General features: G+C 33.5%; 9 protein-coding genes across 9 annotated transcripts; 8 read left to right on the top strand and 1 right to left on the bottom strand.

Moving 5' to 3' along the window:
* Window positions 1-912: 912 nt before the first annotated feature.
* Window positions 913-1,581, top strand: RO3G_02803 (uncharacterized protein; the record flags this gene model as incomplete). Its single annotated transcript, XM_067657394.1, has 3 exons — window positions 913-1,004; window positions 1,054-1,121; window positions 1,184-1,581. 3 exons carry the CDS (start codon window positions 913-915, stop codon window positions 1,579-1,581), a joined length of 558 nt encoding a protein of 185 aa, XP_067513495.1.
* Window positions 1,582-3,779: 2,198 nt separating this feature from the next.
* RO3G_02802 (uncharacterized protein) lies at window positions 3,780-5,302 on the top strand (the record flags this gene model as incomplete). Its single annotated transcript, XM_067657393.1, has 5 exons — window positions 3,780-3,933; window positions 3,981-4,091; window positions 4,146-4,641; window positions 4,704-4,851; window positions 4,901-5,302. The coding sequence occupies 5 exons, from the start codon at window positions 3,780-3,782 to the stop codon at window positions 5,300-5,302; spliced, it is 1,311 nt and encodes a 436-aa protein (XP_067513494.1).
* Window positions 5,303-6,037: 735 nt separating this feature from the next.
* On the top strand, window positions 6,038-7,412 carry RO3G_02801 (uncharacterized protein; the record flags this gene model as incomplete). Its single annotated transcript, XM_067657392.1, has 2 exons — window positions 6,038-6,568; window positions 6,618-7,412. The coding sequence occupies 2 exons, from the start codon at window positions 6,038-6,040 to the stop codon at window positions 7,410-7,412; spliced, it is 1,326 nt and encodes a 441-aa protein (XP_067513493.1).
* Window positions 7,413-7,752: 340 nt separating this feature from the next.
* RO3G_02800 (uncharacterized protein) lies at window positions 7,753-9,492 on the top strand (the record flags this gene model as incomplete). Its single annotated transcript, XM_067657391.1, has 4 exons — window positions 7,753-8,278; window positions 8,342-8,446; window positions 8,502-9,343; window positions 9,481-9,492. 4 exons carry the CDS (start codon window positions 7,753-7,755, stop codon window positions 9,490-9,492), a joined length of 1,485 nt encoding a protein of 494 aa, XP_067513492.1.
* A 1,292-nt stretch (window positions 9,493-10,784) lies between these two features.
* RO3G_02799 (uncharacterized protein) lies at window positions 10,785-12,866 on the top strand (the record flags this gene model as incomplete). Its single annotated transcript, XM_067657390.1, has 10 exons — window positions 10,785-10,830; window positions 10,964-11,025; window positions 11,090-11,129; window positions 11,186-11,510; window positions 11,561-12,009; window positions 12,058-12,117; window positions 12,174-12,229; window positions 12,281-12,427; window positions 12,482-12,511; window positions 12,576-12,866. 10 exons carry the CDS (start codon window positions 10,785-10,787, stop codon window positions 12,864-12,866), a joined length of 1,506 nt encoding a protein of 501 aa, XP_067513491.1.
* Window positions 12,867-13,079: 213 nt separating this feature from the next.
* Window positions 13,080-15,359, top strand: RO3G_02798 (uncharacterized protein; the record flags this gene model as incomplete). The annotated part of the gene is made up of 10 exons (XM_067657389.1): window positions 13,080-13,288; window positions 13,339-13,442; window positions 13,498-13,601; window positions 13,658-13,723; window positions 13,782-13,837; window positions 13,893-13,944; window positions 14,005-14,051; window positions 14,110-14,690; window positions 14,744-14,899; window positions 14,959-15,359. The coding sequence occupies 10 exons, from the start codon at window positions 13,080-13,082 to the stop codon at window positions 15,357-15,359; spliced, it is 1,776 nt and encodes a 591-aa protein (XP_067513490.1).
* Window positions 15,360-17,444: 2,085 nt separating this feature from the next.
* On the top strand, window positions 17,445-18,781 carry RO3G_02797 (uncharacterized protein; the record flags this gene model as incomplete). The annotated part of the gene is made up of 4 exons (XM_067657388.1): window positions 17,445-17,858; window positions 17,911-18,139; window positions 18,198-18,646; window positions 18,743-18,781. 4 exons carry the CDS (start codon window positions 17,445-17,447, stop codon window positions 18,779-18,781), a joined length of 1,131 nt encoding a protein of 376 aa, XP_067513489.1.
* Window positions 18,782-19,766: 985 nt separating this feature from the next.
* On the bottom strand, window positions 19,767-20,032 carry RO3G_02796 (uncharacterized protein; the record flags this gene model as incomplete). Its single annotated transcript, XM_067657387.1, has 2 exons — window positions 19,767-19,822; window positions 19,888-20,032. 2 exons carry the CDS (start codon window positions 20,030-20,032, stop codon window positions 19,767-19,769), a joined length of 201 nt encoding a protein of 66 aa, XP_067513488.1.
* A 473-nt stretch (window positions 20,033-20,505) lies between these two features.
* RO3G_02795 (uncharacterized protein) lies at window positions 20,506-22,609 on the top strand (the record flags this gene model as incomplete). The annotated part of the gene is made up of 9 exons (XM_067657386.1): window positions 20,506-20,600; window positions 20,655-20,772; window positions 20,825-21,009; window positions 21,074-21,278; window positions 21,340-21,495; window positions 21,555-21,839; window positions 21,900-22,048; window positions 22,111-22,419; window positions 22,480-22,609. 9 exons carry the CDS (start codon window positions 20,506-20,508, stop codon window positions 22,607-22,609), a joined length of 1,632 nt encoding a protein of 543 aa, XP_067513487.1.
* Window positions 22,610-22,964: the final 355 nt, after the last annotated feature.

Raw genomic sequence — 22,964 nt, 5'->3', positions numbered from 1 at the left:
CACTTTAAAAAGGATGAAGGGTAATCGAGACTTTTTCTAATACTTTAAGATGCTATTTCTTGGTGTCTGAGCTTCGTATTTATCTAAAATCACATTAACTGAAAAACCTTCTGTCATGCTCATTCATGTACTGTAACCATTCGATTACAAGTATAAAGATGTATTGCCCTTCTTTTACAATTTAAATTACTTTTAAGATGAGAAAAATAAGTCATGTGCTCTTAAAGGCTATATTTTATGTAAACACTTTTCTGATTGTAGAACGCATTAGATTGTTCCTGAATAATTTGTACTCTTTTGTTGTCATTACAGTACAATGCTTTGTTGTTAACAATCTATTTACTCATTTTAGTAATGAAAGAAGCTTTGTTGATACTCATGTTGTTATTACTGTCTTATGATGTAACTACAAATGGTATACAATACTAACAAAAGGCAAACATTCCTTACTTTGTAGATAAAAAGGAAAGCAAAAGAAATTGAATTATTACAAATGAACTATTTTTTCTTTTACATTCATTAACAACATATATTCACTTTAGATCAAGGATTCTACTTGGCTTATTTTGCTTACAACGATACATCCTAAAATAGAACACGACTCTCTTTCCAACTTCTCTTTTTAACACAACAACGAATCATGGTATTGAACATGACGTAAAGTGTGGCTGGAATTAAGCATTTGTGTAACGCCTGAAAAGGAATCGCCAAGAAAGCTATTTTTACTCAGTGCATCGACGTCAAATGCATGAAAAAAATATATATATAAAAAGCCTATTCAATCCTACTTTTATATTTTTTTTTCTCTTTATTTTCACACTTTTAATAAACATATAAAAATCCATAATGGCATTTTTTGGGCATTTAGCAACATTTTTTACATCTTCAGCACTTATTCTACAAATCTTTACAATGATTGGTAATACATACAATAGAGCATTCTTACACTCGCTTTATTTTGCAAAGCTCAACTTGGGAAATCAATTTGCTACCTTTGGTTTATGGTATGAAATAATACAAAAGACAAGAAAATTGAATCTAATAGTTACTTAGGTCTTATTGTTCTGGTTCAGGATCTACTGTCAGTAGCTGTTCAAATCCTGTTCCTGCTTTTGACTGGAGTAAGTAATTAAAAGAAGAATTACTACAAGCAATTTGCTTATACTTATATCTAAATTTATAGGTCAAGCAGGTGGTGTTAGAAATATCATTGGCGATATGCAAAACTTGGATCGCGTCTTTCTTGCCAACTTTATCTTGTATTGGATTGCATTAGGGTTGACATTGATAGCTTTAATCACCACTGTCATGAGCCATTTCAAAAGAAGAGCCGATTTCTGTGCTGCCATTGCAACTTTTCTTGCGTTTGTCGTGATGTTAGCTGTTTTTGTTATTGTGCTTGTGATCTCTATCAAAGGTATCAATATGGCTAAAGGCACTGATTCAGATGTCAGTGGACATCTAGGACCTTCTACATGGATGACCTTGGGTGCATTTGTAGCTTTATTGCTTTCATCAGTATCTTATTGTTTTGCTTGTATTTTTGGTCCTGGTAGGATTCGCTCTGAAGAAAAGGCTTAACTACATTTTATATTTTATATAATTACTATTCCAATGTATTCGTTTATTTATATTATTTAATAGCTTCACAATATAATAAAAATCATTTTATATAAACAAATCAGCACAAGATACTTCCGAATACAGTGTATCACTACTATTAAAACGTTGCTTACTACTCTTTACATAGTAATCGACTTGTTAGAAACATATCAAGAAAGTGCCTGTTTTAAAGCGTTTTATTGCATAGCAGTTGTTTCTCAGATAACTCAGATTTGTTGTTTCAATCACTTTGGGAATTAAGGCCTCATAGAAGTTTAGTCTTTCTGCTGTGGAACATTGTACAGTATTCAGGAACAAAAGTCGAGAAAACAAATTAGGATGTTTAAAGTTGAATCATCTTCAAATGCTACAAAATAAGCAACCAAAATATAAATAAAAGCTCAAATATTTGTTTGTTAATGCGTGAGATATACAGACAGCGAAATCGAATAGCACATTATCATCAAACTTGGAACTATTTACGAAACGACTCTGGCATAAGAGGAGCCCACAAATCCACCTACAGGCTCAAGGACTCTTAGGAGTTTAACGAATGTGGTATTCAAATTTCGTTAACATAGTGCTGAAAAACCGTTACTTGCCTTTGAACGAAATTCCCAATAGAAGCAAGGAAACAATCAGAAAAAAAAAACTAGATATTGCAGCCATATTATTTAAAAAAGTCTTTTTTTGTGAGAAGAGCATACAAGAAGACGCTTTCAATTTGTCTGGAAGCACAGTGATGGGAAGTTGAGGTACGGAAAGAAATGATTTGAACAAAAAAGTGCTTTTTTTTTTAAAAAAAATTGATACTATCTATGGTACAAATCAGGACAAAGAACAGATTGCTACATTTAAAAGGAAAACCTTATGATGTTTTGGGAGTTACCAGGAATAAAAAAAAAGTTTATATTGGTCATTTTAAACAAGGATGAGAAAAAGGACTAGTGCTTGGCAAAAAAGGTATGTGATGTTCCTATTGCTTCTTATAAGTAGTGAAGAACGAATTTATTACTTATAAACGTCAAAGAATTCGTACATCAAAGCACTACAACTTCGAAAAAAAAAGAAAAAGATATCAGTCTTTAGAATGTCCTGCTCAGTCGCCCAAACTTAATTCAATACACGAGCGGATAGGGAGTCCCTTATGTATGTAATTTACAAAAGAGCTTTAAAGGAATAGAGCTCTTTTGAGTCATCAATATGAAGCAAGCATAAAAGGTTCATTTAGACAGGATAAAAGCAATGCTTGTTTAGAAACAAGAAATATCTGTTGATAATATAAATCTCCAAGTAATATTTTAAATTTTGTGGGTGTATCTATAATAATAAAGAGTATATAGTTTTTACTATATCCAAATACTATTTTATGTTATCTAGCTTGTATGTAATGTTTTAGGTTCATCATGCAAGCAGCTGGGGCCTCCAAAAAAAAAGAATTTGAGTTTTATTTTCTCATTTTTTATTTACCAGTACTATACTTGGCTCTCTTGTTATGAATCTTCATGCAAGACATACTGATTATGGGTCACTATGCACGTTATGAGTCAAATGAACACTACATACGTTGTATTTTGCTCTTGTGTTTTAGTTAACAAGCTCTGCACATAAAGCTGCTTCTTAAAAGCATCATTTTACATTTGAGAATAGATAAAAAAAATAAACAAATAATACTATTCCATTGAATCAATATAAAACAATAGAACGCTTGTCTATATTTATTAGGAAAGATATAAAGCACTTTAATATACTCGATCAAGGAATGTACTTCGATTATTTTAATAAGAATTTATTATTACTTACGTGGGATACTAGCCAAGATAATGTATGCCACTACTAGATTCATCTTAAATGCTGCTTGTACGTGCTCAAAGCTCAAGTTATAGTCATTCTTACAATTCCTTTGTCGAATAGTAAATATAGTTTGAAGAAGAGGTTATGTGTTGGTAAATCTTATGTAAATAGGAAGTAAAATTTACTGTAGACTTACAAAAACTTATTAGACTTGTATAAATGAATCTAATTGAAGTGATACAAAAAATACAAGGCAATAAATTGCACATCAATGAAAGTTTGCCAAGTGATTAATATTTCACTTTTATTATTTCTAGACTCCGCTTAACTTAATTCTGACTTGCTAAACGCGCTTTGCTTTTACTTTACTGAGAGAAGAAACAATGAGAAGCATTTACTCTTTTATCTCTCTTTTTGTCATTAGCTTCTTGACGATCTTGGCAAGCGCTACATCAACAACAGGCAATCGCGTTTTAATCTTGTTGGACTCTCTGACTGATGTAGATAAATATACACAATTTTGGGATCAATTGCAAGGTAACATTTTTGTACCGACAACTTTTCCACTTACCTGCTTTGAATAGAGCGAGGCTTCGAAACCATCTTTAAAGCAGCCGATGACGAAGCGACATCTCTTTACTATTTTGGAGAACAAATCTATTCTCATATTATTCACTTTGCAACAAAATCCTCCAGTGAGTTCCTATTTTTTTTTCCCTCCTATTCTTCTTATACCATGTTACAAATAGACTTGGGGACACACCAACATTTAAATAATATTCAACTTGTCAATTTTGTTAAAAAGGGCGGTAACATGCTTATTGCTGTTACATCTGAATCTAGTGATAGTATCCGTGCCTTGGCTTCCGAGTTTAATATCGAGCTAGAATCAGAAAGAGTGTTTGACCACAGCCAATTTATTGAAAAAGATCAGAGTTTGATCGCTACCTCCAACATTGTTGGACCAGTATCTATTGTTGACAAGAAGCAATTAAATGCACCTGTTCTCTTTTCAGGTACTGGGTTGACTGTAGGTGATTCACCATTATCTACGGCTATCTTGAATGCTGAATCGAGCGCCTTCATTGCTGATGAATATCAACCAAGAGCGGATACAAGCCACCCCGTGTCCTTGGTAGGAGCCTTGCAGGCCCGTAATTCAGCTCGTGTCACGTTTGTAGGATCTCTTGATATGTTCTCGAACAAATTGATGAGTTCTGCTGCTAATCTTCACTCTGGCCAATCGTAAGAAAAAGAAGAAAAAAATAAGCACGCAGCTCACTTGATGATAAACTTTTGTTGAGTAGTAACGATAAATCTGGAAATGAAGAGTTTGTTAAACAATTGACCCAATGGACTTTCCAAGAAAAGGGTGTTTTAAAAGTGATTGGATATAACCATCATAGAGAAAATGAAACTGAACAACTTGATTGGTATCGTGTTAAGGACGAGATTGTAAGTAAATCAATTGTGCGACGCGCATTGTGCTTATATTTTTGTTTAGGTTTATACGATTGATATTGTTGAATATAAGAATGATGAATGGGTTCCTTACAAGGCAGATAATGTACAACTTGAAATCATCATGCTTGATCCTTATATCCGTACAACCTTAAAGCAAGTACCTTCGACAGATAATGTTGGCAGATTTGAATCACACATTAAACTTCCAGATGTCTATGGTATCTTTACCTTCAAGGTGAACTATAAGCGTTCTGGTCTTACTTATTTATTGGCAGAAGATCAAGTATCTATTAAACCATTTAGACATAACGAATATCCTCGTTATTTGACAGCCGCTTATCCTTATTATTCAGCTACTGGATCCATGATTATTGGATTTATTCTATTTAGTGCTGTATGGTTAGCCACCTGGGGTGGAAATGAATCCAAGAAAGCTAAATAAAAAAGTTTCTATTATTTTATTTAATCGTCTATCTGTTCTCCTTCATTGTTTAGATTGAATCCCAGCAAATTCATGAAAAAAAAAAAGACTGTCGATCTTCCTCTTTTCTCCTTTCATTTCAGTGTATTTGCCAAATAATAAGGAACAATAATTTATTTATGAAAAATACTACTAAAATAACTTATAGATCAAACATAGAACTGGTGTTTGAAACTTGTTTTGATACATGACACATGATGAACAGAATTCTTGGTAATAAAAATTATATAAATTAAAAGCCCAATGTTTTCTTTTTCTTCCTTTTTCTTTTACTTTTTGCTTTTTTTTTGTTCATAATGAAAAATTATTCTACTTCACTAGATTATTTCTCATCAAGATTAAATAGTGAATGTGTATTATTTCCAACCTATGCAAAAAGAGATACACACAGTAAAATGAAATAATAAAATGATTATTAAAATTGAAATTAAAATTATGAAATAGATTCAAATGAATGGATAGTAAAAGTCAAAGGTTGGGCTTTATCTCATAAAACTTCTTCTGCTAAGCAAAAGATGATGATGAGTAAGAGAGGAAATACATATGCTTTGTATATATAAAATACTTATTGTAAGATACGAGCAAGGTATTACAAAAAGTGTAGTAAAGAAATCTTCCACCGATCAAACCTCTTTACAAGCATTTGAAGAAAGATTCAAGTATTTTTTAGCAACAAATCAACGGCATAAAATATTCATGATTCAAGCTATTGGTATAACAAGTATTGGTGATGACGAACAGGATTTGTTGTCTACTATTTTATTAAATCAAGGCTATATGTTTCATTCACCTCCTTTGACTCCTCCCGAAGAAGAAGATACTAGACCGAATAATCCAGTTTCCTCTGTACTAGATCAAATGTATACTAAAAATATGTCTCCTGTGGATCAGGATAATAATACAATTCAACTCAAGACTTCAAGTTCTGGATTTTTCTGTGGTGAATTCTTTTTAGCCCATGATAATATACTAAATTGGGCACAGGCCCAGAACCAATGTGACGCAAGATTAATTCGTATACAGTCTACATCTACTGACAATAAAAAGTGCTTATCAACAAACGGCATAGTCAATTTGGTTGAACCCTGCGGTGTCTCAATCATTTCGGATATCGACGATACAATAAAAGATACCCAAATCTTATCTGGTGCTCGTACTGTACTCTCAAAGACCTTTTTTGAATCTCCAAAAAGTGTGGATGGTATGGCTAATGCTTATATGTCTTGGGTATATATCAATATTGTATATTTCTATTATAAACTAAATTAACTGTTAGTACACTCAAGGAGCTTCCTTTCATTATGTTTCAAATAGCCCATTCCAACTCATTCCTATGCTCGATCAATTCATTCGCCATTCTCAATTTCCTCCTGGATCAATGCACCTTCGAGATGAATCGAGTCTTTTATCAAGACTGGTCGAGGTCCCAGGACAAGCAAAGAGAGAAGCCATTTTAGAAATTATTCAAGACTTTCCTCAGCGTCAATTTGTCCTTATCGGTGATTCAGGTGAAATTGACTTGGAGATTTATACCAGAATTGCTTCAGAATATCCAGATCGCATACTCAAAATATTCATTCGTGATGTCACTACACCTTTAGTTGAAGAACAGAAAAAGAAGAAGGCAAGGCGGCCAAATCAGTTATCATCCATTTTTTATTCAAAGTCACAGTCTTCATTTCTGTCATCCTTTTCAAGAAAGAGTTCAGTAGATGATATAGACGCTGTGAGGTCACATCATTCGACATCTTATAAAAGCACAAGGAAAGTATTCAAGTCTACTTCCCTGAGTATGCGAAAAGCAGCAACATTAGCAGAATATGCGGTTGAACCTCACCTTACTGGACACAGAAGTGCCTTTCACCTAGTCGACGATGATGATAGCAACCAGATATCAACAGCAGAGGCATGCTCTCGGTTGTATGAACGTGTTGAAAAGGCAAGATCACAGGTGCCACATATTGACATCATTTTATTTCAGGACGCTCAAATTTTGCAGAACGACAAAGATGTACGAAATGCCCTTTGGGAAAACTGGGACAATATAGCTAACACCCCTTCTTGTTGTTAAAATATGAATTTGCGATATTCTTGATTTAAAAAAGTAAATTAGACGTGAACGATTACATTTTGGTGTAACATATTATGTTTTCTTTTTATAATACTTGACTATATGTTAAATGAAAACGTAAAAATAATTCTCATTCACAGTAATCATATTCTTTAAAATTACAAGACAATTGGTCATATTCTAATTTAATGATAGATACCCACAACTTTTTATATGTTTCCACAGAAATCATGTAGTTTAGAATAGTTCAAAAAGTATTGGAAATGAATTTCAGTGCATTAAAATAGAGTCACAATACCTTTTTTTTGCTCTTTTTTTCTTTTTTTTCTTTTTTTTTGAAATGACTTCAAGGTTTAGAAAACCTGTTAAACGATCTAGGCGATTACTTCAAAAAGATGACGATAGCACAGAGACTCATATTACAAATATAGAAGATTTGGTCAAGAAAAAAAAAATAAAAGTTGAACGAGAAAAGACACTGAAATCCCTCTTTCAAGAACTTGAACAAGAACGTATTAATCAAGAGGAATATGACATATATGGCTATAAAGAACTACAGCCAGTAGAACTCAAACCAATAGAAGACATTGTATTTGATGATGATTATTTACTAGAAAGTGATGCAGAGGATGTTGAGGAAAATGAAATTAAAGAAGCAGCAAAGGGCTACCTTCAACCAGAGGAACAAGAAAATCTAGAACATGTCTTTCAAAGGACAAAGGAGGCAGATGAAGTTCGCAAAATGGAAACAGATTGGAAACGGCCCTTTTTTAGATCAGGCATGAAATACATTAGACAGCCTTGCTTGATTTCAAGAGAATCGACATGTGGCCAAAAAGAAATACATTTATCAGAATTATCATCAAGTAGGTCCTTTTATTTTCACGGACAAAAAAAATATGTTTGCTAAATTCTTCTCTTCTTTGTAGCTTCAGAGGGAAGGTCCTTTTTGTTTGCATCAGGTTGTATGAAGGATTGGTACAATTCAGCTTGGAAGTGCTCACATTATATTTATCAATGGCTATTTGAAGTTGGTAACAATGAAAGAGAGGAAAAAGTGATAGAAAATGTTATAAACTAAATTTATAGTCGCTTTGGAGCCTGATAAAACAACTGCTAGAAACGCATTGTCCACATTACTTGTATTATGGTCATTACCAGGAGATAGAATACAATCAGATTATCCAGAGATATTCAAACAACGCTACATCAAGTTGGAAACATTTAAATCGATTTTATCAGCCTATCATGCTCTACCGACAGAATTGATAGAGAATATTCATGCTGATATACCATCATACAATCATAACATGGATGAAATAATGGATTCCTGTCATCAGTCGAGACACATACCATTATCTCAGCTTGGGCTAATGATCAAGGCCTTTGGGTTCTCAATTCGCTTATGGAGAAATGCGTATATGCCTTGGGAAATAAGATATACAATTCGCATCTTGCTTCAGCTTTCATTGGATAAAACAGGTCACTTGATCATACAAGAAATTCAGACAAGCATCGATAACTGTTTATCTGCTTTGAAAGAGACAAGCTGGGAGATTGACGTAAAGAATATAGCCAATGATATATGTGATATTGTTACGTCTACAAAGCAACAGGTACATCTTTTGGATGCGATCAAGACGATTTATGATAGGTCGCATCACCTTCGTAGAGTGATTGGTATTACTTGCTTAGAACGCTGCTTAGAACGAGACGTACCTGGGAGCATCGATAATATTCCCACCGATCAGGGACTAATTAAACAAATAGCCGCGATATTTGACTATCCTGGAGGGTTCTTTAAGAAAAGAAATAGTATTGATTACGAAGAGTCTTGGATACGAATTGCAATGTTGGATGCTGCTATTGGTACAGATGATAGTGAAATAAGATGTGAAAAGGTTTTAAAGGAAATTTATAATCTGATACAAGTAAATCATTAACAGTCGACTAATATAGGACACAGTGTTAGTCATTGCTGATGAACTTCGACTAATTGGATTACAAATTGGTAAAGAGAAAAACCATTAATGATATTTGCACTTTTTAATTTTTGTATTTTTATTAGGGGCAAAATTAGGGGTTATGAAAAAGACATTGGCTAATGAAATGATACAAAGAGTGTGGGGTAGAATATCTTTTATTATTGGAAGGGATCATAAAATTGAAGCATAAACTCTATTGTCTTTTATATGTTTTATCTGTAAATCATGTATATAACTTGTACTCTAATAAAAAGTAAAATAAAATATATCACAGTCTAAGCTCTTTTGATAAAATGTCATTATTGCCTTGTTTCAGAATTGGTACACAGCTACATAAAGCAGTGCATTGTGAAATTTTATACGAGAATACATAGGAAAGCAGCTGTGAGTTTGAAAGGATTAAAACGAATGGTGATATTCAGAATGATATAAAAGATCGTATTTGTATAGGTTTAAGTTTTTTTTTTTTAATTAGAGCAGTGAAGGGTGTTTAATAATGAACCGGACTATATTTTAGGAAGATATGAGAATAGATGTTGATAAATTATTACGCAAGATAAAAGCATTAAAGACATTATAATGCTTGCATTTGTAAATCTACAAGTCGGCAATGACAAGTATTTGTATAATAATCATTTTGTATGTGTGGTTAATGAGTTATGATATCTTTTAATCAATATAATGGGTACTTTGCTCAAGTATGATCTTTTTGGTTTGTTGAAATATACCAAGTCATGTTTGGCTTAATATTTTTATTTTTAAAAAAAAATAAACTTTTGATAAACAGTTACATATTGCTATATGAATTAAGGTGACTGAAGAGTAATTAAGGTTTCTTTTAATTATGCTATGCAGTGGATAAGCATGTAGATATTAAGAGTTGGTTACATACTGAAAATAATATGGACATGATTTTCATTAAATAGCTGTGTTTCTCACTCTTCATTTTCATGAGCTGTTCAAGTACATATAAGACAAGGCAAATAGCTTTATTAGTTCGATCGAGTAAAGTAAAGAAAATGGATGAATATTCAACAGTATTTTAAATTTTCATGTTTCTTTTTTTCCCACACTTTCTCAATAGCTTTATGTTTTAGGATCAATCTCTTTTCTCTTACTACTCCGCATTCCTGAGTTTCATTATCTAAGGTACACAATCTAAACGCAGTTTACGCAGATGCATTGTTTAGGTTTAATAAGAATGTTTATTCAAAAAAATCCAATCATTGCTGTTACACATCATTAACATCAAGATTTTGCATTCTAATTTTCAAAAGCACACAACCATTCAATTCACATTCGGCATTTCTTTTTTCTTCTTTTTCTTTCTTGAAACACTATATAAAGTAACTTTATTTATTAAATTCAATTTTCTCTTACTTTTCAAATGGTCTATAAATCAAAGCTTAAATCTATTGAAGAACCAAAAATTGGTATCATTCAATTTCATCTTTTCTAATAAATACAATACTCCTGAGAGTAAACCTATATTGATTGATGCCCTTAACCCAAAGCGTCATATTACTTATGGACAGCTTAAAGAATTAGTACTTCAATTTGCTGCAGGTTTACAAGATGTATGCGGATTCACTAGTAATGATGTGCTTGCTTTATATGCACCCAACCAGGTAAGGATAACAGTGAGAGGTTGAATAAACATTAAACTGATTTCTTGCACTTGTTTATTTGTAGTACAATTATTCTGTTCCTCTCCTTGGTGGTGTTGCAGCAAGTAAATCACCATTTTTAGACAATAAATCAATTTGGGAGATTAATTTATTTTAATAGATGGTGCAGTAACCACTGCTAATCCTAATTATAACGTGCAAGAATTGACATATCAATTGGAGCAAACAAAGGCTAAAGTTATCATTTGTCACGAAGAAAACCTTGATACGGCATTAGCCGCTGCAGAAAAAGTCAACATTCCCAAGAAAAGCATCTTCATCTTTGGCGATAAACCTATTAAAGGCGTCCAGCCTTTCCAAACTGCTCTTATTAGACAGCGCAAAGCCACACTTGTCGATCTCAGTTACGAAGAGACTAAAGAAAAGGTGGCTTATCTCTGTTTCTCTTCTGGCACTACAGGAAAGAGCAAGGGAGTGATGACCACGTAAAACCAGCTATACACGCAAAAGCATGTATACTTACAAACTATAATAGGCATAGCAATATGACTTCTAATGTGTGTCAATTTACTTCATTTGAAGATGAAACTATTGACAAAAACACAGACAAAATGATTTGTGTCCTTCCTCTTTTCCACATCTTTGGGTTGATGGGTATTCTCCATGTTGGTCTTTATTGGGGTCTTCCAGTCTATGTTTTGCCTCGATTTGAATTCACTAAATTTTGTGAAACGATTCAAGAACACAAAATTACATATGGTCTACTTGTTCCTCCCATCTTTTTATTGCTGGCAAAGAGCCCCATAGTTAAAAAATATGACCTGTCTTCTTTAAGAATTTCTCTCTCGGGTGCTGCTCCATTAAGTGGTGATTTGATTAGAGAAGTCAAAGGACGTTTACCTACGCTGATTATCACGCAAGCCTATGGTTTAACAGAAACTACACCTTGTGCTATTGCTGAACCCACTTATCGTACCATTGATGGTAAGCAATTACAAGATAAATAGGGATTTTCATTTATAAACTGAATAGGATCGATTGGTATACTTATTTCAAACATGTTGGCTAAAGTGGTTGATGAAGATGGAAATGGTAAGAGGAGAAACATATCAAGAATAAAAAAATACTCATATAATTTTATCTCTCAGAGGTTCCTCAAGGTGAAAAGGGAGAACTTTGGCTAAAGGGTCCTAATATCATGAAGGTAAATTGCTTAACTTTAAAAAGAGCAATAATAGCTCAATCGAATGTGTAGGGTTACATCAACAACCCTGAAGCCACGGCAGATTGCATTGACAATGAAGGATATTTCCATACAGGAGATATTGTAGTTGTAGATAAAAATGAGCATTTTTTTGTTGTTGATCGCCTAAAAGAGCTTATTAAATACAAGGGATTTCAGGTAAAAATAAAACTAAAACCGTAGCACAAAAAAGTCTTAGCGTTGAATTAATAGGTTCCTCCTGCTGAATTAGAAGGCATCTTGGTAAATGATTAAAAATAAGACTAAATAATTAAATTTGCTAAAGCTTATTTTCTTTCTTTAAAAGTTGAAATCACCTATAATTGCAGATTGTGCTGTTGTCGGTGTTTATGACAGTGCTCAAGTAACAGAATTGCCTCGTGCATATATTACTTTGAAACCAGATTTCCAACCATCTGAAAAGTTGGCAAAGGAAATCATGAAATATGTAGCAAATCAAGTCGCTCCCTATAAACAAATAAGAAGTGTGCGCTTTATTGATGCTATACCCAAAAGCCCTGCCGGCAAGATTCTCCGTCGAATCCTCCGTGATCAAGCTAACCTTGAAAACAAAAACGGGAACAGGGCCAGCCTATAGATTCGAATCCGGAGTCACTTTACCCCGATTGAAGACTGTCAAAAATAATAAAAGCTCGGATCTCGATTAACATCCAATCGCAGATCCAATAAAAACACAAGAGTAATAGGATCAAGTCTTTTTTTATATATATTTTTTATATTTTCTTCCTTCCAGATATTACTTTTTTTTTTTACTCTCTTTTTCTTTTTATACATAGAGAATTGTTGAAATATGGAAACGACGAATTCATCCAATACCAATATCTCTGATTCAACAGTGGATCAATCAATATCTACACCGGCACCTGTAACCGAAAAAACGGAAACAGTAAACGAAGATAAAAAACTATCCACTGTAGAAGAATACAAGAATAAGAAAACTAATCGTTTATTAACTTTTATTGGTCTTCAAGTAGCCCTCTTTTTGTCTGCTCTCGACAGGTAAATGAACATACTTAACTTGTGAAGCCGTGGTTAATAATTGTGCGCAGTACTATTATATCAACAGCATTGCCTAGAATTGGGTCTGATTTCAACCAAATGACAATTGTTTCATGGGTTGCTACAGCTTACATCTTGACGTTTGATGCATTTCGTAAGCAATTGAAAGTGCAGATCATTGAATTAGACTAATTTTTTTTTTATAAAAGAACCATTGTTTGCTAAATTTTCTGATATTTTTGGTCGTAAATGGATTCTCATGTTTGGCATTGGATTGTTTTTATTTGGATCCGTGTTATGTGGTGCTGCAACAGTACGCAAGGGAAATTGGCAAGGATGAAAAAAAATAAATAACCTAGCTTTTAATAGACTATGATTATGCTGATCGTTGCAAGAGCCATTGCTGGTATTGGTGCTGCAGGTATAAATTCTATGGTAAATTTCTAGGAATACAACATTGTGGGACGGTTGTACTGATTTTTGTGTCACTTAGGTTTTTATTATTATTTCAGATATTGTACCATTGGAAAAGAGAGGAAGTTATCAAGGGTAAAAACATAAAGAAAAAGAAAATACTTGTATTTGTTATTTATTGTTTACATAGCATAATTAATGCTGTGTTTGCTTTGGCAAGTGTCTTTGGTCCATTGATCGGTGTAAGTATTAACGTGTTCTAATTGCTGCGGAAATTGTGTTAAATTATAAAATGTTTTTAGGGTTCATTTACTGATTATGTTACATGGAGATGGAACTTTTATATCAAGTAAACAAACCAAAAGCAATACAAGATATAAACGGGAACTAAAATTTCTTTTATACAGTCTTCCTATTGGTGCCGTAGCTGTTGCAGTTCTTTTATATTTCCTGAGATTACCTACACCTAAATCCAAGCTTTCCGAGAAATTAAAGCGTGTGGACTACATAGGTACTGTGATCGTACTGGCCTTTTCTACCTTGTTCTTATTGGCCCTTAACTTTGGGGGACAAACATTCCCTTGGAAGTCAGCTGCTGTCATTGTACCCTTGGTTCTCTCAGTTCTTTTGGTAGGCCTGCTGATGGTTGTCGAAAAAAAATTTGCCAAAGAGCCTTTGATGCCACCAAGGCTATTTAGAAATCGATCTGTGGTAAGCGTCTTGTTTGTGAATTGGTTCTTTGGCATGTCCTTCTTTTCTGCTGTTTATTATCTTCCAGTCTATTTCCAGGTTGTCCGTAACGATAGTGCCATGTGGTCCGGTATTCGTTTAATTCCCATGCAACTTGTGCTTTGTTTTATTTCTACTTTGGCAGGTCTTACTATATCAAAGACAGGTGTTTACAGACCAATGATTTGTATTGGTATGGGTCTAATGACACTGTGGATTGGACTCACTACTTTATATGATCAAACAATACCATTTTCCCGTAAGTTTACATGATTATACATCTTAAAAAAAAAACTTACCTTTGCCTTATAGAGATTTATGGTATCACTATTCTTGGCTCTGGATCACTTGGATGTCTCTTTTCATCTACTATTATCGCTCTTCAAGCCTCTGTGGAAATAAAAGATATTGCTGTTGTCACTGGTCTAGGTAACTTTTCTCGTATCCTTGGTGGCGCCTTAGGTGTTGGTAAGTCCGCGGAGACGGTGTTATATTCTCTTTCCCTTTTTACTCAATGATTATTTTAGCCATATCCTCTGCTGTTTTGAATTCACATTTAAATCAAGAGCTTCCTAATCTTTTACCTATTGATGAAGCTACTAAAGTCATTCAATCCTCAGAATATGTCAACCACGGTTTACCAGAGCAATATAAGGTGCTAGCTATTGAAGTCTATGTTCATGGACTTCAAATGATTTGGTATGTCTTGATAGCTATGTCTGGATTAGGCTTTATTGCTTCGTTCTTTGTCAAACATCATTCTGTACGTCGCCATGTCAAAGCTGCTGCAGCTGCTAAACAAGGAAATGAAGCCGATAAAGTTGATGACGTAGTTGTTGAAATAGCTTCTTCAATAGAAGAAGAAATTAAAGATGGCTCCGTATTATCAAAGACTGAGCGTAAAGTAAATGCCTCCTCTCCAGAATAGATATAGATTTTTTTTGAAAGACATTAAAATGTAGATCAAGTCTTTCATATATTATTCTCTATTCAAAGTTAATTAATTTCTTCCTTCGCTCTCTCTTAATAAATACCTATACTAAAACTATTTGTTTTTTTTTTTGTTTTTTTTCTTCACAAGGCATTTTTCTTATCCAGTTATACTGCCTGTTCAAGTTCTTTTGCATCTCTAGTGCCATTTTTTCGTAGCGTACTCGATTTCTCTTGTGATCCTTTCAAAAGAAACATAAAATAATTGTATTAAACCCTTTTGTCCTACAAATCATACAACTGATGCATGCACAAGCAAATACACAGAAATAGTTTTCAAGAAAAGAGGGGGTCGTTTGTCTTAACAATAGTGCTCTTAGGAACTCCCCTTCCTTCAAATAGTCTCTTATAAATGAGTTATCTGTCAGCTGCTGGAAAATGTTAACTGACAAAATAGAATTATTAAAATATTATTTATCTGATATCCAAGTAGTAAAAAACACAATTCTTTTTCTCTCTTATTTTTACACAAGGAGAAGAATGGGTAACTAAATGATTGATGACAAATACGTATTTGCTGATCTTGGTTTTGGTAACGCTGACTATCGTGTTATTCATGATTTGTTTGCGAAAATGCTCCTGTTACACTACGTGCACATAATCTTGAAAATTTCAACGTCCTCTTCTTTACTAGAGCACTTGTGAAAAAAGCTTTCAAGTTGACTGTTCAGTCATCTCAATGAGTACTTGTTTAGATCCAAAGGACAGTTATAATTTTTCTATAAATTAATAATAAAACATAAAAGAATACTTATTTTTTCTACAAAGATGATCTAGGAAGAATCTAACAACAACAAAAAAAGGAAATAATACCATGGATTGGGAAGAATACGTGTATTTATTTCATTTAGAAACATTAACGAATATTAGACATTACTGTAATTCTCAGGTAGCATAATAAGAATCGATTGCTAAAGACTTGGATACAAAATGCAAAGAGGTTACTGCCATCTTAAAGCACTCAGTAGAGACATTTGAAAAATGCTTGAGGAGTGAACCTATTTAAAAAGTATTTATGTCGTCCTTTGGTTTTCTAAAAACCATCCGTTGGAAGAGTCTTTATCAATGAAAATTTGACGGATCTAAAGGAAGCATAATTTGTTTATTTTACAAGTGTTTGGAAGTTGAAAAGCTACCCTCAGTTTAAAAAAACCACATCTTGGCTTTGCGACTAATGCAACAATCTTTTTCCATCAAAAGAAGGATTAAAGTATTATAGGAGATCATCCTTAATCTTCTAACTTTAACAGACCATTCCAGCTAAGGATGATCATTTTGAAGTTTTATGGTCTTCAGTTTATTAAAAAAAGGTTGCTGTAGGCCTTTATACATTGAATACAAAAAATTACTCAATTAAAGCCAAAATCCAATTGCTGAAAAACATAATAAGATGATTATTATTATCAACGTCTTTACATTGATATCATCCTGTTTATAAAAATAAGTTATACTAAATTGTAGATAAGGATAACAATAACAAAATAAAAGCCAGTGAATGCGTAACATGTATGAACCTGTCAGTGAGCAACCATCACGTGCTTTGTCATTTTTACTTTCTTTTTCTTTTTCTTTTTTATTTCTTTAAGCTTGGAAATGAATCCAACCTTCAACATAACTTCCCCTGAATTGGTTTATTTTCAAACAACTCTAATAAAAGCAAGAAATAATTCTTCAGCTCAAACTCAGGAACCACAACGTTCGTTTAAATGTCCTAATTATCTCAAACTTACACACTATGAAAGTTTATTAAATGAGCATCAAAAGATATCAAAATATCGAGATACTAAAATATGGAAATACACATCAATAGTCGATCAACAAACAGAAGAACTAGACTTGCGATTACCTACAAACTGGAATCCAAAAGATAAATCTAAAAACAATGACATTAGCAGTAATGGACTTGACCTTTTATACGTTGGTAAAAGTAATTTCAGACACTCTATACAATCTTGCTAAAAAAGATAGGATAGGATCCCGTAAATAAGAAGCACACGCTGCACTCGCAAGAGCCAATGCTCCAATGAGACATCAGTGCGGAGTCTATTATTTTGAAATAAAAGTGATTTCAAAAGGAGAAGAAGGACTGATTGGCATCGGCTTTTCTTACGCTGAGAGTAGTTTGCAGAAACTTCCTGGTTGGGATAATGCCTCTTGGGGATATCATGGACATAATGGATGTTCTTTTGCTGGTTCAGAAATCGGACAAAACTACGGTCCTTGTTTCACGACAGGTGATGTTGTGGGCTGTGGTGTGGATTTTGCAAACCAGTTGGTGTTTTATACAAAGAATGGCCAATTCTTGGGCATTGCGTTTAAAGAGATTGATTTTAATAAACCTGTTTATCCTGCTATCGGCCTACTTACACCTGGAGAAGAAATCAGAGCAAATTTTGGGCAAGAATCATTTGTTTATGATATTGAGCAATACATCAGAGTAAGAAATGAGCAAACATAAAGGAGTTTGATTGATATTGAATGACATGTAGGATAAAAAACGTCTTGTTATTCGAGAAATGCTTTCAAATGAAGCTGCTAATGATAATAATCGAGTTCAAGTCAAAGAAAACTTGGATCAGCTCGTTTTATCTTATTTAGTACATCATGACTATACAAAAACTGCGTCTTTATTTGTGAAAAATGCTGGAAATATGCCAGCTTTATTTGACAATCACAGAAGTTTTAATATCTCTGAGACTAACATGGACCATAGGACATGTAAATGATGAGTTAAAAATACAATAGGATTGCTATAAATCTCTTTTGATTTCATTAGCTATTAGAACCGCCCTCAACCGTGGACAGATCAATGAGGCTATTAGATTAATCGAGAAGGCTTATCCAACCCTTCTGGAACGAGATGACCGTGGCAGGTCAACCAAGATGATGTTAGAATGCGGTGAATTTATAGAAATGGTACGAGACTATTGTGACTCTATGCAAGAAAACACGTCAATTAACAACAGCAAGGAGTCATCTTTGAGCCAATCAGAATCGACAGATCAAAGTGCCTACTATGCTGAAACCACTTGCTATCCATCACCAATCAGCATAATGGACACAACAGAATGTAAATCGAATAAAATAACCAAATCTGAATGCCATAAAATCACGGCGGATAAAGGGAACTCTGCTAAATATTTAGAGAAAATCATGAAGTATGGACAACTTATTCATCAAGAGCATAAGCATGATCCATCTCAAAAGACAAGAGAGTGTTTGATGGTAAAAAGTTTATTTTTTTTAAAAGGTAAATTTATTGATTCGATGTTTTAAATAGGAAATATCTTGTTTATTAGCAGATCATAATCCTTATGATAGTCCATTTTCCCATATAATGAGTACTGCAAGAAGGGATAATCTAGCTACAGAAGTAAATGGGGCTATACTTGGTAAATAGAAAAAGAAAAAAAAAAAAGAAAAGGATTGCTTATGATGAAAATAGCTTCCTTGAAGCAGCCAGAAACACCTTCTTTAGAATATAATTATCGACAACTTGTTTTGAGTAACAAAATGCTTGCAATAGAAGGCGATGGAAAAGCAGCTTTAATAAAACTGGAAAATGATTACTTTAACACATATTAATTTCAATACCAATTGTGGATTATTGCTTACGAATTTTGAAATCTCAATTCACTGTAATAAAAATTTCAATTTGCGTGTTTTTATTTATCAACTTCCTTTTTATTTTTATTGCATGTGCGTTAGGTGAGTTCATTGTTCAAACCTTTTATGGAAAAGACAAAATGAGTATTAAACGAAATTTTGCTTTAATTAAACGTTTGTACTGGCGCATGAAATACATATTTTTATTGTATTAAAACAGGCAATGAATCATCAGTGTCACTTTTACTTTTATATTTTAATATTCATTCAAGATTAATATAAGCATTATTTTTAGATTTGGATTATTATTTAATGCTTGGAATTGATTGATATCTTCTATTAAATTAAATAATAGTTTGATCTAAGCTTGTCACATTAAATTTGCTTCATTTTTTTTTTCTGATTCAATGCTTCAGACTTTCCGTGGCTAGATGTGAAAGATGACTCCAATCTCTCGGTATATGGTGAAGAGTGTAAAAGCAAGTGCTTGACCAGAGCTATTTTAAACATAATGACTACATTGTCATTTTTTATTCTTTTAAAATGAATTCCAGTAAAGAGTCTTCTTCTCTTATCAGTTGTTCTTGTGTAAAAAAACAGTTTGGATTCATAGTCCGTAAGGATACACTTTTATTATCAATAAACTTATTGAGCTATATCGTAATCAGTTTATTTATTGCTTTGGTAGCCCTAGAGATGCTTGTGTGAATAAAATGATTATGTTCTTTCACAGCTTGTATCAATGGCTATCAATAACAATAGAAGAATCCATAGGAAGACCAGAAGCTTGGCTGGCTAGGATAACATATTACGCCGTAATCCTAAATTTAGTAAAGAGGAAACATTAGGAAAAGCTTTACGGTTGACTATGTCTTTATAAGCTAAACAGTAAACCCAGGCGGATTTTTCAATGCTAGCTGAATAAATGTGCACATAGCATATCTTGCTGCCATCAAGTTGAGTACACCAAGTATCCTGTAATGTCGAGCACAAGGATTCAACCATCTGGTTCAAATTTGAAATTGTGTTTTATCTATTTAATTAACAAAAAGCAAATTGAAAGTTTTATTAACTTGAATAGAGATTTCAAAATCCATAAGCAAGAATTCACAATTCACAATTTGGTGCTGTGAACACTGTGCCTCAAAAAGAGTTTTTGCTTCAAAGCAAATTGATCTAGAATTGTTTATTCATTTATGGTCTCACAAAGTTTACTTTTTTGTCATTAATCCTTGAGGGCTTTTATAATCTGGCTTTTAATAATTTATCGTTCTTCTCTCCTGAAAAATGCAATCTCTTTGCTGCACCCCACGTTTCTACTGATGATAGGAAGCACGAGCTCTTTTTTTTTAGAAAAAAAAAAAAAAAAAAAAAAAAGGGTTGACAGCTGAGTGCATCTTGTTTTTTAAACTCGATTTATATAAAAAAAGAGAGAGTTTTTACTAATTATTATTATTTCTTTTCAAAAAATAAATAAAATGACTTTCAATTTCACTGCCCTTAAAGAAAACATCATTCTTCATGAAGTAAAGGACTTCAAATACACTTATGGTACTGCAGGTTTTAGATCAAAGTAACTACAGACGTCTATATTCATGTTATGTACACAAAACTTATATTTCTTTAGTGCTGATGTATTAGGTTCTGTAATGTACAAAGTTGCCATCTTGGCTGCTTTGCGTTCAAAGAAACTTCAAGGTTCTACTATTGGTGTCATGATCACTGCCTCTCACAATCCTGAAGAAGTAAAAACAAAAAGCAACAGCTTATCTCACAGTACTAAAATATAAAACTTAGGACAATGGTGTTAAACTTGTAGATCCTCGAGGTGAAATGCTCGAACAATCTTGGGAAGTCTATGCCACTCAACTTGCTAATGCTAACAATGGCGATAGCTTAACTCAAGTTGTAAATGAAATTATTGAAATCAACAAGATTGATTTGGAAGTTCCTGCTTCTGTTATTTATGCTCATGATACAAGGTAAACATAATGTCTTTTTCGCGTTCTTTTCTTTACCCTTTTTTTCTTTCTAAAAATATCGCAGACCCAGTTGTCCTCATTTGGTAAAGTGTCTCGAGCAAGGTCTTGAAGTTGCAGGTGCAAAGACAATCAACTTTGGTTTAAAGACAACTCCTATGCTTCATTATCTTGTTCGTTGTATTAATACACAAGGAACAAGCGATGCTTATGGAGAACCTACTGAAGAAGGCTATTACAAGAAATTGACAAATGCGTTTGCTGCAGCTGTGGTGAGCTCTTTTTTAAATCTGCTTTCTAAAAAAAAATAATAACATTTTACTCTATAAATAGAAAGGAAAGACGCGTTTATCTACTTTGCAAGTTGATTGTGCTAATGGTGTTGGCGCTCCTAAGCTTCGTGAACTCACAAAGTATATTTCTTCTGATGTCTTGTCAGTAAATATAGTGAACGATCAAATCACTGCCCTTGGTCAACTGAATAAAAATGTAAGTGTTTTGTTTTTTTTTAATAAAAGAGAGACGGCGAATTAAGGTTACATGTAAAGTGTGGTGCGGACTTTGTAAAGACTCAGCAACGTGCTCCTGGTAGCGTCTCTGCTGCTCCGGGCGAGAGATATTGTTCTTATGATGGTGATGCCGACCGTATTGTCTATTACTACATTGCTTCTGATGGAACCTTTAAGCTTTTGGACGGTGACAAGATTGCTGGTCTTGCTGCTCATTTTATTGCAAATCTATTGAATGAAGCTGGTATTGAAACGATCAAGGTGGGCGTTGTGCAGACTGCTTATGCTAATGGCAGTTCTACCAACTATCTCACTAAAGTATTGGTACGTTCTTTATAAATGGAGCATACTTTTAGAAAATACATCTAAAAATATTATTGATAGAAAGTACCTGTTTCATGCGTGTCTACCGGTGTTAAGCATCTTCATCATGAAGCTGAAAAGTACGATATCGGTGTGTATTTTGAAGCCAACGGCCACGGTACTGTGCTTTTCAGTCCTCACGCACTTACTATAATTAGTGCTGCTGAAGCGTAAGTTGTATATATAAGAATAGGATTACTGTGAAAAAAATAACATTTTGTTGTTTATTTAGTGAGACGCCTGCTCAAAATCAAGCTATCTCGCAACTTAAATCTTTAACAGAACTTATTAACCAAACTGTGGGTGATGCTATCTCTGATATGCTTTTGGTTGAAGCTATTCTTACCAACCTTCAGTGGAGCTTGGAAGAATGGGATCAAGCTTATACTGATCTTCCTAATCGTCTCGTAAAAGTGGTAGTTTCTGACAGACATATCTTCAAGACAACCAATGCCGAACGCCAATTGGTTGAGCCAGCAGGACTTCAAGCTGAAATTGATGCCCTTGTTGCAAAATATAGCAGTGGTCGTTCATTTGTTCGGTAAGTGCTTTTAGTTAGAAATGGATTAGACCAGTGAACTAACATTTCCCTTTGCCATAGTGCTTCTGGTACAGAAGATGCCGTCAGAGTTTATGCTGAAGCTGCTACACGTGCAGAAACAGATGACCTCGCATTCAAGGTTGCTCAGCTTGTCTATGATCGCGCCGGTGGTGTTGGTGCTCGTCCTTAAAACTGTTTTAATGCATACACACAAAGAGTAAATAAATAATTTTGCATATTTCATATTTCGCTAGTGAGATGTCTCTTAATAATAAAATTACGATTTTTAAGCTTGGAAATTATTTTCTACTGATTTCATACAAGAATAATCAGACGTTATGAAAGCTTCTTGTGCTAAATTGTTACTTAGTGAACTATTGAATACCAGGACACTGCAAACTGGGTCAGGTTAAAGAAAAAATATAGAAGGATCAAAAGTTAGTGATGCAGAGCTGAAGACAACCCTCGTTATAGTGGTACATACAATCGATACCCCTGTTTTGATGTTCTTTGTAAAAATCAATTTTTACTCTTTTATTCTCTTT

Source organism: Rhizopus delemar, genomic scaffold (genome assembly GCF_000149305.1).
Source record: "Rhizopus delemar RA 99-880 supercont3.2 genomic scaffold, whole genome shotgun sequence".
NCBI lineage: Eukaryota > Fungi > Mucoromycota > Mucoromycetes > Mucorales > Rhizopodaceae > Rhizopus > Rhizopus delemar.
Note: the sequence above shows the minus strand (reverse complement) of the source record. Positions and strands in the feature narration are given on the sequence as shown.